General features: G+C 33.1%; 1 protein-coding gene across 1 annotated transcript; it reads right to left on the bottom strand.

Annotated features, from left to right (window-relative positions):
* Positions 1-3,334: 3,334 nt before the first annotated feature.
* On the bottom strand, positions 3,335-14,910 carry LOC108224097 (uncharacterized). Its single transcript, XM_017398652.2, has 12 exons — positions 14,596-14,910; positions 14,320-14,384; positions 11,869-11,967; positions 11,492-11,624; positions 11,075-11,134; positions 10,269-10,328; positions 9,712-9,834; positions 8,955-9,026; positions 8,694-8,831; positions 7,966-8,121; positions 7,129-7,233; positions 3,335-3,688 (listed from the first exon to the last, which is right to left on the bottom strand). The coding sequence occupies exons 1-12, from the start codon at positions 14,812-14,814 to the stop codon at positions 3,653-3,655; spliced, it is 1,266 nt and encodes a 421-aa protein (XP_017254141.1). The 5' UTR covers positions 14,815-14,910; the 3' UTR covers positions 3,335-3,652.
* Positions 14,911-16,571: the final 1,661 nt, after the last annotated feature.

A 16,571-nucleotide genomic window follows, 5' to 3' on the forward strand; every position in this document is an offset into this window, starting at 1 on the left:
AATATTTAATCATTAATATAATTTTTATAGGCCGCCGCAGCGCGCGGCTTCTCAACTAGTATTTGAAAGGGTAGAATACTTTATTTGTTCTCTTTCTTTTATCGGATAGGACTTATTACAAAGAACATCATTTATAATAAATAATCAAATAAATTGAATATAAAAAATTCATATGGGAGTAATTTGATCATGGTTTATCTAAATTCATACATTAACCGGATGGTTGAATAAATAAAACTAAAATAAATTTTAAATCATTAATCCTTTGTTGAAATCATTTTCTAGACTTGCCCTCCTTACCTTCTTTAAGAAGGTGGACTCCTGCCCAGATTTAGACTTCCAATTTGCATACTTAATGTTCTTAAATTCAGATTATGCCAATGATCTGAATTGTTTCAAAATATCATCATGAGTAACATTTGTCTTGCCTTCTCTAGAGTGGTGAGTGGAGGCTTACTTTTGGCCTACATTTGCTTAATATCTTTTAGAAGTTTTTGGTTTCCGTGTTCTTAAGGCCTCCTCTCTTCTTAGTTTTATTTCGACTGGCATCTTTTGTGTGGTTGATGTTTTAATTTTTGTTCAACCATTTTCTTCAAAGATAATGAGTAATAATTAAATTCCTTCAAGCTTCATTTAACTAATTTTAATTAATTGTTTTTTTTTTTTGACAAATTTTAATTAATTGTTTAAATGCACTTACTCTATACAAACAATCTCATTTTGTATGTCCAACTTGCTTGCAATGTGAGTAGTGTATTGACTTTTTTGCAATGACATTTTAGTGTCTTTTTTCTTGTATATCACCACCATCTTAGTATGAGGTTCTTCATGCTCTTTTTTTTTTTGTTTCAATTTTCTGCAAAATATAAAATTCATTAATTTTCAGATTGATGAAGTACAGAAATTACACTAATTTCCCCTGTGTTTTGCAAGTTCTTGCGTTGTGTCCCAATTCTGAGTAATAAGATTAATTCACAGACGTTCCTTGTTTCTTTAACATTTTTGATTACTCTCTCTAATTTGTACCACATCTCCCTTTTTTTTTTACCTCCCAGATTCATTTTTAATCAGTGGAGGCAAGACAATGTGATTTGTTCTTTTCAAAATTCCTCTCCAATTCAAAGGCTCAATCAAATGATTGTATGTCTCAAAAATTGTCGAAATCTTATAGTAGTTATGGATGTAATTTTCTCGATTATATTTTTTGAATATGCAAGCAATGACATGAAAGTAAAGAATTTTACTTAGTTGCCACATCCTACATGCACAAGATTGTTGCTCTAGATCTACCACAATCCCATGGTTATTAGCTGACGGACAAGGTATTTTTTTTTAACACCATTCCACATGATATCATCATTTGATGCAATTTACAGTGACCTAGTTTTGTAAACATATAAATTAGAAAACATAAATGAAGTCGGCAAGTGCAAATATAAATGTTGTCAGCAAGTTAAGAAAATTAGAAACCATACTTGTTAAGATTTTTTAAAATTCTGGGACAAAAAATTCCACTTCTCTTCTTCATTTTACTTTTTCTCTTCTAAATTCTACACATACAACTGTTGTGAAATTTTTTGAACAATTCGATTTCTCCCATTATCACCAACATACTTCATTGGCTGACTGGCTTTGCTGATAACCATTCACATGCTTTACTCGATAACTAACAATATTTTTATATTTAAGAGCAATTAGATATATTTCAAAGTAATTACATACATTCTTATGCGTAATTAGATATACTTAAGAGCAATGAGATACCTTCTTCGTATTTTTCATGTTTTCCTTTTGAAAAAGTAAGGAGTACTTGACTTGACGACAGTCCACGTTAGATTTTTGCATTACATTTCATGGAGTATTAAACCCTAATTTCAGAATCAATGAAGGACCACATGCATGTACCAAATATAAGTATCAAAGCAACAAGATTACACATTTTCACCGTTATTAACACAAAAACGACATACACACGCACACGCGCGCACACACACAAGTAGCATTGTAGAAACATACTAGCATAATCGGAAAATTTGGAGTCACCATAATCGCTTCCAATGCGTCTTATTCGGCTTCTCACCATCACAAGATTAATAAATAATACAAATTATCACTAGATTTTAGAGCTTTTAATCTATGAAAAAGTAGGTGGAAACAGATTTGAGTTCAATGTAAATCTAGGACATGGTCTTTTTTCGCTGCTATCTTTGATATTCTAGTAATGTATAGAAAAAGTATGAAATGTCCTTAATTTTTTAACGTTAAGAGCATACATATAAGCTATTTTATGGAAGGAGTGCACACTGACTTAGCGGGATGAACAAATGTGCTACGATTTGAATTAATTCATAGTTCTACTATAAAATCATCTTTGCATGAATGAAGGTAATGGGACGAGATATTCAATTACCTATTTTTTTTTATGATAAAATATAAAACAATAATAATATGGGAAGCAAATACTTTCAATAAATTTTTTACTTTCTTACTTTGATTCATACCATATTATAGTCGGTGAATTTTTGCAATTATATTGTTATGTTTAAATTTCCGTTACAGAAAGTGTTCAAACCAGGTCCTTCATATGGAATAAATTATGAGATATGTTGAGATTGAAGGCCTTAATATCTCGGTCCACTTTATACGAACTTGTTATTGTTTACATATATTTTAAGTATTGGTTCTATTTTGAGCACGACTCATTGTGTACATATATTCTAATGTGTTCGGTATATGCATTTATATATATATTTAAAAATTTTGTTGTATAAAATTTTTGAAGTTCAAATTTTTACATAAAAAAAATTAAAAAAAATAGATAAAAAATATCTATTTAGATATTTAAAGAACCGTGTAAAGTAGAATAGGTTGATATAAAATGAGACGGCAGGAGTAATAATCTATCCAATTTTATAAATAAACGATGATTTTGTGAATTTGCTCAAGACTCAAGAGTGTGCTATCCGATAAAAGAAATATGAATTTGCTCAAGAGTGTACTAGTTGATAAAACCGATACAAAACTGAACAAAATGAGATAATATCATATTCCCCTGACCCGTTGATATGCATTAATATCTCCCTATCAAATGCTATGTTATGAAGATAGTAGTTACTTTAGAAGATTCTCTTTAAAAATGACAATCAAAATTAATTGTTGGAACCACAGTCTAGCAATTAATTGGATATATTAAATAATATAATAATATTTAATTTATTAAACCTATCATACTAAAAAAATACGTTATTATTAATTAAATTTAAAAAATCGAATCAGTAGAATTTCTGTAATGATTAGTCGATCAAATCACCTATTTTTAGAACGATGCTCTGTATACATAAATCTAAATTAATCTCTCCCATTAAATTTGAAAGCTTTCAGAGAAAAGGCTGCTCAGTACATTAATCAGTGTATTATAAACATTGTATTATAAATAGCAGAGCTGATGCATCTTTAACAATTTAGGCATATTTCTCAATGACTTTGGTTATAGTAAATTTTGCTATCTTCATACTGAATGCCTAAATCTTAATACTTTTTGTGCTACCTCACTTGAGAGAGAGCAGTGAGATTACATGATTGTGAGGAATTATATTTGACCACTGGCTTGAGATTATACATGTGCTAATTTTTGTCAGCATTCACCAACTGATCAAAATAACCACCATCGACGCTGCCTAGTCTTTCTCTGCAGCAAATTAAAGCAAGCAATAAAGTTATGCAACCAAAGATTATTAATGTGACAATAAATATCAGAACATGGAAAATATATATGTACAAGCCACTTGCACGTTACAAGTGTTATTTGAATAAAATAATAATTACAAAGATCAGACGACAAAATAGTTTGATTTGCAAACCATTTCTATAAGTATTAACATATACATGAACATATAAATATTGAAATAATAAAGCACGCAAAACAGCAAATAATTAATGACAACACATCAATATATGATTATGAACAGAAAAGCAACTGAGAATTACAAATGTTAACTAAAGGAAAATATATAAACTCTTAATTAAATGGCAGCAAAATATAGTTCACTATATTGGCAGTTAACACTGCATCTAGTAATTGACAATAATCAAAGAAAATTTAACATATTTTATCGACTGATTACACTACAGGATGGGACAGAGTGTTCGATATATCAAATTTCGACAGTCTTTTCAACCCATTGATAAACTAAGAAAGAACATTATATGACTGGGGAGTGGAGAAAAGATGAGTATAGAATATATATTGGGAGTATATTAATTTGAATTTTGAAAAATAAGGAAAAGCTCCGAAGACTTGCTGTGACTGATAACAGTTGATTCATAGAAGTGATAAACATTTATTTGGATGGCAGTTGAACTATATCGTATAGGAAGAAAGGAAGTAAAAGAACAACAGGCGTCATTTTAATTTTTTGGAAGTATTTTTCTTTTTTTGGGAATAAAAGGACGGCAGAGATTTACCAAAATCTTTAAATTCTATATTTTAAAAATGTACCTTTGAAGTTGAAGGGTAAATTTTATCAAGTGGCAATCAGACCATCATTACTATATGGTCTTGACTGTTGGCCATTGAGAAAGGCTCAGGAGCGTCGACTCAAGATAGCAAAATTGCGTATGTTGCGTTGGATTTGTAGTAACACCATGACTAATCATATACCGAATGTTTACTTTTCGACGCCTTTTAGGTGTTAGAGACTATTTCTAAGAAAATGAGGGAGGGACGTTTACGTTGGTATGGACATGTTCGGCGTAAATGTAACTTAGCTCGGTTCGAAGAGTTGAGCACATATCGGTTCGGGGCAAGAGAAAGAGAGGTCGGCCCCGTCGGACGTGGTCTGATCAATTAAGTTTGGACTTTGGAGCCCTAAATCTCACAGGGGATATGACATTAAATAAGAATGATTGGCAACGGCGTATTAGAGTAGTTAAGACTCGGACTCGTGGTTTACAGAGGTTTGAGTGTTATGGTGTTATGCTTTGTGGAAAAGGCTCAGATCATCTATTGATAGATGAATTCGCGAGAAAGAGGTTTTGAGTGTTTTGGCATTATGCTTTGACGCAACGGCTCAGATCATTCATGGACAAATGCATTCCCGGTAATGGTGAGTCCCATGTGTTCGAAACCATGGGTCAAGGTACTATTTACATATCGGTTTTTCAATGGTATGCCCATGGACACATGCTAAGCGCGGAAATTTTTGTGCTTAGATTATTTTGATTGGCTACTACTTCTTAATAATGATGGACCCCCTGCAAATACACCAACCACACCAATCAAAATGATCCAAATGCAAAAATTTCCGCGCTTAGCATGTGCCCATGGACACACACTAGACAAACCCTTTACATATATCTCACGCAATACTTTATCTTGCACTAAGCCGGGGGTCTGAGGGAAACAGCCTCCGTGTTCTTTTAGAGTAGGGCATGCTCTACGTACATTTTACCCTCCCCAGACCCTACTCTAAGCGGGATATACTGGGTTTGTTTGGTTTAGTTTGGTTTTGAATTCTAGATCCAGACCAAATATATAAAAAAGTAGACGTTTAGTGCTTAATACCTGTCAACAATTGTAGACAAGTAAGACTGTAAGAACATATAAACGGGATCCAACATATAGTATCGGGGAAGAAGAAACCTGTACAAGCCGAATTTTTTTTCCAAGGAAGATCTCAGTTCTGTAAAAGTATCAAGATGGATGACGAGAAGGTTTCCTTATGAGACTTAAAACTACTCTGTTGGCAAAAAACTACATAAAGATGTGAAAAACCTGATGCCTATCCTTAATCCAAATATTCACTATAAGCAACTTCAATCTAAAATCTATACCTCCAACATTTAACCAATACTTATGTTCCCAAACAATTTATAGCAAAACATACTGTTAAAAATTGATTCATTTTATAATTACATGATCTGAACATTCAGTCTTGTCTACTGAGATGGTAAAGACTAAAGACAGGAGGTTGAGCATGACAACACTTAATTGATAGACTGATCAACAAAGGGCTGTAAATCGATCCAAAATATCCAGGGTCTCGACTTATATCCGGCTCAAAAATATAATACATGTCTTATATCCGTTATGAAGACGATCCAAATATGGCGCAAAAATTAAACCCGAATAAAATATAATCCCGAATATGAGCGCTAATATACCGGATCGAATTAGGTCTCATATTATTTTTCATAATATGATCCTACGCGAATACCCGAATATGATCCATGGTTCATATTCAATTCGAACGCATATACTATATTTTTAAACCATTTACATTTATAAGTAATACTCATCATTTTATAACATTGTAATATCTTGTTTAGGTCTAAATCTTCACAAATATGATATATCCACTGCGATAATGCATATTATCTTCATATATATTTATAAATTATATATACATACGTAAATAATAAGATTTAATTCATAATTATTATATTTTTTATAGTATTTTGTTTATTTAGACTAAATGATAATTTGAATGATTGAAATAAAAATAATATTTAACGTTAGTGGATCATATTCGGTGGATCAAAAACTCCCGGTTAAAAAATAAAAAATACTATACTAGCTCATATTCGGTTTAGATTCGGACCCCAACCCGGGATCAGTGTATATGCGAATAAAATGATCCCCAACCCAAATCTGAACAACCTAAAAATAATATGATCCGATACTTGAGCAAAGGGGTATCCAGTATCACCCGGATCTTTTTACAGCCATAGTCTACAATTCTATGAAGCAGGAAATATTCAATATATCACACAGTCAACTAAATGGTCATTTTCTTTACATTATGAACGGCCTCATCAACAACCACAATTAAGCACTAAAGCATCTTATATTATTATTTTCCGACACGATGATTGTTATTGCGATGTCTCCGTATATGCTTATATGCATGACCACTTGCAATCCATCTATGCGCATAGATTTCTCAAGGTATCATACCATATATGCATATGACCACATGAATTAAAACCAAAAAGGTCGCAAAACATGGCAAAAAAATAATATTGATTTAGTAATATAATTTAACCTTCAATACCCTATATAATGTGGTCATATTTTGTCCAAAGAATGTGAACAATGATAGAAAAGCACAAGGAAGAAGAGAATAAAACCTTTTTCTCTGAAGACGTCTGAGGTTGTAATATAGGCCTCGGCAGGACATTATTATCTATTTTCTGGATGTATGGCTGTACCTTCTCGATCAGCATTTTGTTCAGCTGAAATATTAATATACAAAATCATAGGTATGCACGACAAAAATATACATCTCCCTTATTTAATTGGATTTACTAAATAGTGAATACAAAAAGTAGGCTAGTCAACCTATTAAGAAGAAAAGAAAGTAGGAGACAGTTATATTTACAGGACGATTACTTCTATACTAGATAATAAAGAAATAAGGCAATGCAGCAACTTCTTAACTTGCAACTTTTTTTTTGACGAATCTTAACTTACAACTTAATTCAAGGCAAAAAGAATATATTAGGCCAAGTGGGATATCGTAAACTCATAAGGATCCAAGAACGAGGTTGCATAAACTCGGAAGCAAGTGTAACATGCGATGTAGGCAACCAAGTGTTTGATACAGTATAGAATATTATATAAGCAAAGTTAACACAGCTGAAAATGTTTAATATTTGAAGAAGTGCAATCACCATTATACACAGCATCGGCACCATTTCGCAATTAATTACCATGCACAGGAACTGAAGATTACCACAAGAGATACCTCTTGTAAACAGATTTTTGTTATGACATTAAAAATCGTAAAAAAATGCCTCTGTAACCCTTGTATGGATAAATATTGGAGCCCGGAAAACATCTCTCCTGTGCTGAAGAGATCCACGAATAGTTACCTTGGGCAAGTCATACGGTTCTTCTGAATTATCTGACACTATAACCAATGTCCCCCTTTTATAAAGCCAATAAAACCATCTAAAGATGCTAACCTGTTCTTGACGCCACTTAGCTTCCCACTGGGCATCCAACATTTTGTCTGCTATTTCTCTTTGCGCATTTAGAAGAACTCTCATTTCATCCAACTTTCTGGGATCTTTGCGATCTTCTTCGGTCCATGAAGATGCATCTAGCGGAAGACTAAGCTCCTACAAATGCATTACAAACTAAATGGTCATTATGTTCGATTATCTTACATAAACTGTTAACCAATCCCAACAATGAACCGTAGCCTCTAGCACTATAGCTTCATGGCAAAGTTCAGTTGCACCTTGCAAGTGACATAGGGGATGATCCAGTCATTTAATATCCACGTTACTATTTAGCAGGCACATCCAGCTTGAAATGACCAAGGGTCTTTTTGGGAGTGCTATTGAAAAGTGTTGTGCTATTAAAACATGTTTCGGAAATCACATAATTGTTTGCTAATCTTTTTGATATTTGCATCTTTTGAGTTATTTATATGAAAATAATGTTTTTGGTGAGATTTGATAGTGAAATATTTGACAGCTTCCCGCAAAAGCTGAAAAGCAGGTTTTTTCAAAAATGGAGGACCTGCTTTTTAAAAGCAGCTTTTGGCTAAAAGCTTCAAATTTTAAGCTTCTTCAGGAATTTAAGTTGTGCCCTTACAACTAAACACAATAATTTTAAGTCATTTTAAGAACATGAGTGTTGGCAGAATGGCTTCAAGCCAGCTGCAAATAAAAAAGTAAGAACATACTCCCCAGTTTTGAGGCCGTGGGGGAGCATCAAGCTTCATCACTTCTGCTTCGAGCGCCTTCTTGGCCCTGTAGTAAGGTATGTTTCTCACAATAATAGGATCATCCTTAGCACGGGCAGGATCAATAGACTGTAGTGCCTGTATGTGACAAACATAACTGTTAATACATAATATTCTCAATCTATTTACCCTGATTCGAGAGCAACAACAACAAAAGCTTGCACTTATATCTCCTTGTTCAGATCAGAGAAAGTGAAGTACTTCTTGCAAGTGCTCCCATCCAGGCTTGCGTGTGGCAACCACATCTCTCAGCTCATCATACCGCATAGATTCCTAAATTAACATTAAGCAAGTTAAGCTTTCCATATTAGCGATCCTTCAAGAAACTTACAATCATAAGCAAATGACAGCATTATATTGTGCCATCTATGACACATACAGTTTCTCTGTCAGACGCTTCTGTTTGATGCTAGCAAATGAATTATGTACATGCAACTTTGACATAAAGAGTAATCATATATGTAAGAAAATACACTGTATGATATACATTTTTCTCCAAATATGGACCACGAAACATGTGACTTGGCACTTGCTAAGAAGTTGCAGTACAATTGGGCACATGATTATTGTTAGCAATCTGCTCCTGTTCTTGTATACAATGAAATTCTAGCAATATGGAGTATATGCAACAGTAGCTAGTAGCGAGAAAACAGAGAATAACGGGAATCCTCATCATCTAAGTTCGGAAGCCAACCAGAAAATGCCATGTGTGCGACTATGAATGGTGATATACTAAGTTAATACAATCAAAAATAAATTGAGAGCTTGATGGCTCAAAGAACTACATGCAGTACACAAGTCTTGTGTAAAGATAAGCAGTGTTGCTTAGTGTCTATAACAGAAAAAACACATCGTCATTGTTAGTTCACTTAAAATAAGCACCTGATTTGATTGGAGAAGAACATAGGAATCTTAAATATAAATTGCAAGATTTGAAAAACAGGAAAGGGAAACAAACCTTGTACTGCCACCAAATTTTCTGTTTGACATCATCATCATAATTAAATCCTCCCATAATCTGGGGCATAGTAATCAACCAAAATGCAGCGATACTGGGATCTTTCATGCTATGAACTATATGCTGAAACATTTGAAGAATATATATGATATCAAACTTGAAACATGAATTAAAATTTAAAAAAAAAAAAGATAGGATAAATTGGTGCAGAAACATGCACACGAAATTACAGAGTCAAATTTCAATAACCCAACGCATAAAAGTTTTCTAGACGCTGATACTAATAACTATCAAAATGAGCCTCAGGAAATATCTGAAAATAGTTTTTGTTACCTTAAAGTATCACATGATGTGGATGACATCAAAAATTAACAAACTAAGAAAATTCATCCAGTAATGCTTGAAACAACATTTAAAACCAAATAAACAAAATAAAGCATGCAGCATGGTGTGCAAACTAATAAAAAACCAAATACATTAATGACATTTTGTTACAGAACTAAAAACATCATCAGGAATAAGATAATTGCTGTCGGAGGGGAACACACAATACTCACCTCATATGGGTAATCCATTTTTCTCATGATGTCATAGGCTTTCCATGGAGGCTCCATAATCTGCAGAAACGTAAAGATACTTTTTAGAAACAATGCTTTAAGACAAATACACTAGCTAACAAGAAAGGAGAACACCATTTATGCTACAATAAGAATAAAAAAACTGACAAATTGAACAAAGTATGGTGACTCTACATAAGGCTGACTTGAAATGTAAGCATACAAGGTCCTTCCAACAACAAAAGAACATATGTTCAATGAAATCCAAAAAAAAAAAAATTTGCCAAATCAGAAAAATAAAAAATTGTTTTACAGGGTACACTGGATTCCAAGCAAAAAGGTTTCTTACTTTTTTCTTCTTCTCACTATCCTTGCTTTACAGGAATTTTGCTCAATGTGCAGTCTTCCTAATCAGATACTTACCTGGAAGTTCTTTTTTAAAAAATAAAAAAACTTATATGATTAAAATTATCTCCAGTAAGTTTGACAATCCTTTTCTTTTTTAGTGACAACTGACAACTTATGACAAATTACTTCTAAACATATGAGAACGAGAAAAATGGGTTGGTTATAGTACATGCGATTACTGCATTTGCTATAGGAACAAACCCAAGCATGATTGTTTTCTCCCTTTTTTTTCAACCATGTTTTATAGTTCAGGTAAAGAAAAGATCACGAGTACTCCAGCAATCCACTGATTCATTCACTAATTATCACTTCATATGTTTGCATGATATATGTGTCCCAGCTGAAAACCAGAATAGCTTAGAAAAATGATAATAACAAAATAGATCCCCTGGACTCACATCATCAGCAGATATCCTTATTTGTAGCTTTCCTTTGCATTCAGGACATTTCATCACACCCTGCAAATTTAACATCATTTTAGGACATGAAATTAATTTTTTGTTTCTATAACATATCACTGACGAAAGTCAATGTCAATCATGTATGTACCCAGACAAAGCCAATCAAAGGTTTCTTTTTAAAAAGTTACACAGTTTTAACAACATTAAGACCTAAACTAGATAATAGGACGAGCTTAGTTCGATATTTCAGACAGTATTTAAAACGAAAATAGGTGATTATATCCAATCATTATGACAATTGGTTTTGACATGAGCAGCAAGTCCAAGATGTAATGTTAGGTTCGAGAAGTATGGAACCACATTTTATAAGGGTGAATTAAGAAAATTAGCATCTAACTGTGGCAGTGCTCTTACCGACCCATCACAATCTGGACAGTCTTTCGATGGCAAAGGCACCCCAAAATTCATGCTAGAAGGAAGATGCACTATCTCTGCTCGATTATCCGCAATAGCATCTGCAATACATTCAGCTGTTGCCTTTTCTCCACTGCAAGATAATTTTTTTAGGAATATCAGTAAATGATTTACAATTATTAGAACAAGTTGTAACAGATCCTGGTTAAAAACAAGAGAAAAGAACAGCAGACAAGTTATCTTTGAGAAAAGTATTGACGAGATTATCAGGTGCAGTTCTTAAAAGACAATCCTGACAGTTCCTTAAAGTAGAAAAGTTGGTTTATGAGTTGTAGACTTGTAGCCACAATATACAAATGCAATAATATTCAACATACCTTCTCAAGGTGTACTGTTTAACCTGAAACTGCACCTTCCCTGAACCTTTGCACAGAGTGCACTGCAGTGCCTGCCACCCATTGCAGGTCCGACAATTCCTATAATCAAAGATTAAGCATCTTAACAGAAAATAGCTATACATTGAATTACATACCAGGTTCAATATCAAAACATAATTATTATACATATACACTTATCAATGAGAATAGACAGTGAATATTGATTATTCACTTAAATATAAGTAAAAAAACAAATCACCATTTATCATATGTGGCCTGTATGGCCAGGTATGGGAAATCAAAATGTTTAAAAATCATGGTTAAACAGCCGGCAGATTTATATACACATGAGGAACATAATTTTTGTCATCACTAACTAGAGTTTTTGAAAATGAATGGTCGTGCCATGATAATTTGTCACAGTTATTTGTTATGATACTAAAAGAACGTATAAAAAAAAATTAATTAGGGAGTGAGAACCAAGACCAGTTAACCTGTACCAAGGTTTTCCCAACTAACTACAATCCCCCTTATAACCAATAATGAAATTGTTCAGGGCTCGACGTCGAGCCCGAGTACGTCGAGCATATAAGATTTGTAACATCCCACATCGGTTAGATAAAGAGTATTTGGGCCCTTTATAAGTACAAGCAAATAACTAATGTATACTGATTTGCTAACATTTTTGGGCCGACCTATGGTGGGTTGTTGAATCTGGTATGCATCTAGTTGTGGGCTTGGGATGTTAAAAATGGTATCAGAGCTCTACCTGCAAAGGCACTGTCTGGGCTTTGTAAATTTGATTGTGGGCTCGACGAGGACTTCAAGCATATAAGAGGTGGGCTTTGTAAATTTGATTGTGGGCTCGACGAGGACTTCAAGCATATAAGAGGGGGTGTTTGTAACGTCCCACATCGATTAGATAAAGAGTATTTGGGCCCTTTATAGATAAAGTCGATAGCTAACGTATACCAATTTCCTAACACTTTTGGACCGACCTATGGAGGGTTATTGGGTCCCGTATGTATTCAGTTGTAGGCTTGGGAAATTATAAATGACCATCCCACTTATATACTAAAGTCCAAAATTTGACAATGCAAGCAAGATATGTTTTATTTGTTTTTAAAGTCCTGCGAAATTATGTTTCTTGCCCCTCCCGCACTGCAATCGCCGCACCCTGCATATCAGGACACTCTGCATCGCATGGATAGGCCACCTGGCGCACCGCATACAATACCCCGCACCGGTGCGTATCGAGTGCGCAATACTTCCCATGACTGATGTATCCCTGCTTTCCAGATAACACCCTATTTCCACAACTCAATGCATACTAGACAAACATCACACTACTTGCCAGAGTCCTAAAAAGTCCAAAACAACTGGCAACTTTAGTAAACTTTAGTTGTTACTTTGTCAAACAATGTGGTCACATTGTTAGAGCTACCTTTTAATTGTTGACTTATCCTTTAAAAGGCACTGTAACTTGCTACTTAACAATGTAGAATGTTACATAGTGGTTTTTCTGAAGACTAATCTACTAAACTTATCTTTGATTGTTTTCTCCCTTTCAATAATTGTCGTGCATTAGTAATTCACTATTTTCCCCATAAAGTAGTAGAAATGTACACAAAAACCTCGAAAATTTTGACCATTTAGGTTGGTCAAATGTATACCGTGGCCTGAATTACCAAGTGCTTGATGAGATATACTAATTATTTGGTTTGCAAGGAACCACCAATAAATCAAAGTTTATACATGATAATATTTAACTATTTACCACAAAAATTTCAAAATTCAGTTTACTTGAATTATTTTTTTTTAATTAATCTTTAAGTATTAATGTATAGAACATATCAAAAATAAAAAGAAAAAATCATTTGTTCCTAGTTATAATACCAATAAATAAAACTTAGATATAATATGATTTACCATGAATAAATCGAGATAAAATACTTTTTGAAGATAGTTTCCCAATTAAAATTAACAAATTTATAGCAAGTCCAACAGCTTCCCTAAAATGAGGTTCTAAGTTAAAATACAGGGAAGGAGGAATTAAATGGTGCTCTGACGGTGTCTTAGTGATTCCCTAAATCACGACGTCCCTCTCATTCCCTGTTGTTAGTAATTAATAGTCATTCCCTATTTCATTCTTAAGAATAAAAAATTCATTCTCTCCTTTTATACCCGCTTTACACTTGCTATACATTTGGCAATTTCCCCCCTACTAGTTGAAAAATAATATTCTTTTAATAATACATAAAAAAATACGGAATGTTGTTGGAGCTGAAATACAACCAGTATACTGTTGGATTTGCTCTTGAGATGCAAGCAAGCATTTTGCGCAAAAAATATGAATGAGCTTAGACAACAAAACACCCAAACAATGTGTATTATAAAAGACAGGAATAATGAACACAAGTAAAGAAACATTGACATGTATTAAGTTTGCACCTTTGACACAACAACTTCTTTCCGAGCTCAAATGTAATATCATAAGTTCCGAGAGTAGCAACCACCTGCAGGAAACCAATATAAATGTAGCCTAATATTAATCAATAAAAAAATCAAACACAGACAGCATTATCACCGCGTAATCGAAGCACTATCTAGTATCTAGGCATCAATGCAATTCGATCGGGCAAATAAGCAAACAGGTGGTGTGCATTTAAAAGCCAACAATATAATAACAGGCGAAAGCGTAAACAACGTGAAAAGAAAAGAGCATACGAAGATAGTGGAGAAAGAGAGCTTGGAGATGAACTCAGGGACGCCGAAGCCACGAGGAGCGGAACCAGCAATGTCGTAAGCAAGAGTGAAAGGAGATAAAACGACTTTTATCGGGAACTCCAAAACTTCCATAAACTGCTGGCCATAGCGACGATTGAGTTCCTGAAATTGCTTGTCAGCAAATTGTTTCAGGCCGTCCACCAGCTTGCCTTTCGCCATTTTCAACTACACTACTGGAGGAACAAAGGCATTGGATAAGCCAAGTTCATATACTTCAGTTTCGTTATTATTTTATATAAAAATAATAAAATAATTGTTATATATAACTTTTTTGTTATTTCAGATTTATGTATTTACGCTGCAAGTAGATATTTTCTTAATTATTTTTCAAAATTTATGTTAAATCTTTCAGATTTAGGTGTCTAAAAAAGTAAATATTTGTAAAAGTTTAGCGTCCTGCGTGAAGTATTAGAGCATCTCCTGCATATTAGTTAAAGAGTAATTGACAGTTTGCACCCTGCAACTTAAGTGATTTTTGCGATTTGGTTTCGTTTTTATAATGTTAGCAGTATGCAACCCAAGACTTATAATTCTAAAACAAAGTACAACCCCTTATCCAACTGCCGTTAAAAGATAACGGTCAACGTCCGTTGACCAGTTATCTCTAGTACCCTTTGTAATAAAACTGCTAGGAGACAAAAAAACGAAACTGATAGAGGGCGGAAATAATTCATAATTATTATGGGATATTAAAAGTAGTAAGTGCAGATTTTATAAGAATTTTGAGTGATTTATGAACATCAATTTTTGCCTTATAAAGGGAGAGAATACATAACTGAGTAAAAATAAAAAAATTCCATAATAATTTTTAGATATTTTATTCATAACTAGAATGGAAAAATAGTGAATGGAAATCCAGTCGAATTTTTGAGATTTTGATCCGAGTAGTGATTATAAAATTGAGGATAAGTTTAAGCTATTGAAAAATCAGGAAAAATAAAAAAGGTACAAAAGGAGCTAAGAGTTAGAATCCATATATAGTAAAAACTCTATAAATTAATAATATCAGGACAAGAGAAATATATTATTTTAGAGCGTTTATTAGTTTACCGAGTATTAATTTAAAGAGTTTCTACTGTAGAACTCTGAAGCTCTAATCCTTCCGAGAGACTCTTAGTTGAATTACGAAATTAATTAATAAATCAAGTTTCAGGCTCTCATTAACTGGGATTTTAATTTTCTGGGTCTTTTAATAATCCAATAATAATTAAGAATTATTTATGATATCTATCTAACTTCATTTTTTATGTTTCTTAGCAGTTTTATAAGCAAGAATATTAGAGCTAACTGGTCAATGGACGTTGACCGTTATCTTTTAACGGAAGTCAGAGAATGGGTTGTACTTTGTTTAAGAATTATAAGTTGTGGGTTGCATACTGCCAACATTATAAAAACACGACCAAATCGCAAAAACCACCTAAGTTGTGGGGTGCAAACTGTTAATTACTCTTAGTTAAATAAGGTCCTAAAAGCAAGTCTAATAGGTTACCTATCCTATTATTTATAAATAATATAAATAATATAAAATAATTATTGCTAGTATGTCTTAATGATTTAAGTAATCTTTTTTAGTGTCAACTCCAATAGTAATCCCTATATTTGTTCTCCTAAGATTATTTTAATAATAAATTTGAGAGAGAAAGGGAAAAGCAGAGAATAGACAAAGAAAGAAGGAGAGAGATGATTATTTTATTTATAAATATTAAATACGTAATGGCTAGGGGTTACTTATAAATAGGTAATGGCTATGAGAATTAAGGTTGTGCTAATGATTTAGGATAATACTAGGATAATGTTGGAATGCATTTTTTTAACACATTACCTAAATGTGAGTATAGGACATCATATTTGTAACCTATTGGACTTGCTCTAAGTTATAATTTTAAGGAACATGACCGGGTCAAGTTCCCGAGATA

The sequence above is a fragment of the Daucus carota genome, chromosome 5, assembly GCF_001625215.2.
Source record: "Daucus carota subsp. sativus chromosome 5, DH1 v3.0, whole genome shotgun sequence".
NCBI lineage: Eukaryota > Viridiplantae > Streptophyta > Magnoliopsida > Apiales > Apiaceae > Daucus > Daucus carota.